At 40.1% G+C, this 2,103-nt stretch overlaps 1 protein-coding gene across 1 annotated transcript; it reads right to left on the reverse strand.

Moving 5' to 3' along the window:
• Nucleotides 1-279: 279 nt before the first annotated feature.
• Nucleotides 280-2,103, reverse strand: LOC311067361 (protein S100-A1-like). Its single transcript, XM_084089171.1, has 3 exons — nucleotides 1,731-2,103; nucleotides 1,052-1,201; nucleotides 280-700 (listed from the first exon to the last, which is right to left on the reverse strand). Exons 2-3 carry the CDS (start codon nucleotides 1,190-1,192, stop codon nucleotides 542-544), a joined length of 300 nt encoding a protein of 99 aa, XP_083945297.1. The 5' UTR covers nucleotides 1,193-1,201; nucleotides 1,731-2,103; the 3' UTR covers nucleotides 280-541.

Consider the following 2,103-nt stretch of genomic DNA (forward strand, 5'->3'; position numbering starts at 1 on the left):
TCATTCAAGCAAAAGTTCTCAGAGGCTTATGTCTGGAAAATATTCTCTGTTAAGATTGTATTTGGTACTCTCAAACTCAATCTATAAGATGTTTTTTTAAGTTCCAATGTGTCTGCACCTTAAGACAATCATAAAGAGCAGTTTGCATTTTCTTTTGAAATTGTCTCCAAAAGTGTCATCAGAATAACTTCTGATATGATATCTTAATAATTTTGCAGAGTATTTTGGAGTCAAGCCCTGAACAGTATGGAGGCACAAAAAAAACAAAAAACAAAAAAAAACTGGAAAATCATTGAGTGTTTATTTCCATGGTGGAACTTACAGAACTTTTGAGAATACATTTTGTGCCCAATGCTGACACTTATAAAAACTTAAAGTAAATTTGAACATCACTGGACAAAAATAACAAAACATCATCTTTTGCAAAACATACATACAGTGTAACTGTAGTAACAACTTCAAGGCATGTGGCTGAAAGTGAAAAACATTAACAAAATGACGAAAAAGAAAAACAGACATTCTTCTTTGCCCTCATGTTTGGCTATTTAATTCTTTTTGACACCCCATGCCTGTAGATCTGTTCGCAGGAAATGGAGAGGCCCACCACAAGAGACACAAACTCTTCAAAATTCACCTCTCCGTCTCCATTAGAGTCCAGATCCTTCATAATCCTGTCAATGGCAGCAGGGTCCTTCTGACTCTGGGAGAAACAAAAGATACATGTTTGCAATATAATAGAATTGGAAGTAGGTTTCCACAGATTATGGAAAAAGAGTAAAAGTTGAAGAAGATCTGAATGATTCGGTATGGATATCAGAGGCCCCTTGCTCAGGGCCCTCCTTAGGGCGGTGCAACCGTTACGACCGCACCAGGCCCCGCACTTGAGGGGAACGGACCAGAGGGTGGCTTCCACTACCTTGCACTGGGTCCCGCCCCATGCTTGGTACGGCCCTGCCCGTTCTATACCATTAGAGGGCCCTGATCATTACAGGGCCCAAGCCTATGTTTAAAGTTGTCCCGCCTTGGGTGTATGATAGATGGAAATGTGTACCTTCAGAAAGCTAGACAGCTCACTCTGCATCAGCAGTTTGAGCTCTTTGCGACTCAGGGATGCTGTGCTACCCTCTGTGTCGGCATAACGGTGAAACACCATGATCAGAGTCTCCATTGCTCTCTCCAGATCAGACGGCATTTTGACTGTCTACAGTGAGAGAAAATGTATTAGTTTTTGTCTCATCCCTTAATCAAACTGCATATTATGCAAACAGCCATTGTTCTCCTCCCATTGGGCAGACTGGGAAACAGAAGTGGATTTTTCCATTTGGAAATAAGCCAGAGTGTGAGTAATGCCCACCAGATGTCATGCCAGATAGTTGCATTAAAAAAAGAGGCATTTATTATTAGAAGACCTATATCCTGATGCAATTGTTTAAAGTATTTCAGAATTAATAAATTATTTTAACGTTTAGATTGTAGCCTAAGTGACACTGACGGCCATAAAATCTGTGCATACACACACACACACACACACACACACCCCATTTAAAAAGTGCAGTTCGTATTTCAAAGTTATGTATTACTATCACTTTACAAGTAGAGAAATCTTACAACACTAAGGTAAAAACTTTTAAAAACCGCTAACAGTCGGTAACTAAGTAAAACAATGTTGTAGGCTATGCCTTTATTTAAATGTCAACTTGTTCCAGAATAGTAAAAGTTTGCGTACTTACGGTGATAAAAGGCAGAGCGTCACCTGAAGATGAAAGAATGTACTGAATGTCCTGTGCAAGGGTTAGTCAAGCAGAGCAGGAATTTATACCGGGGCTCCGCCCGAATGATGAGTGTGAGGTTGGGTGGGAACTATAGCCTAAATGTTAACTGTTTAGGGCTTAACGTTACAGAAAACGCTGACGGGTTTACAGTACAAACGCGAATGAATGTAAGCATGAGTATGTAAATGAATTTAACAGTGGTCCTGTTACAGATTTATGAACGAGGAATTCGACTCCAATCAACTCTGCTGGAACAAAACACACCTTAAATCTGTCACTCGTGAAACCAGTTAGACCATCGAAAACCAGCTAAAACCAGCAAACCACCCTT

The sequence above is a fragment of the Abramis brama genome (genome assembly GCF_963993115.1).
Source record: "Abramis brama genome assembly, chromosome: 17".
Classification (NCBI taxonomy): Eukaryota; Metazoa; Chordata; class Actinopteri; order Cypriniformes; family Leuciscidae; genus Abramis; species Abramis brama.

Coding starts and splice junctions, on each gene's coding strand:
- LOC311067361 (XM_084089171.1), bottom strand. CDS start 1,192: ATGCCGTCTGATCTGGAGAGAGCAATGGAGACTCTGATCATGGTGTTT. Junction 701..1,051: donor AGCTGTCTAGCTTTCTGAAG/GTACACATTTCC, acceptor TGTTTCTCCCAG/AGTCAGAAGGACCCTGCTGC.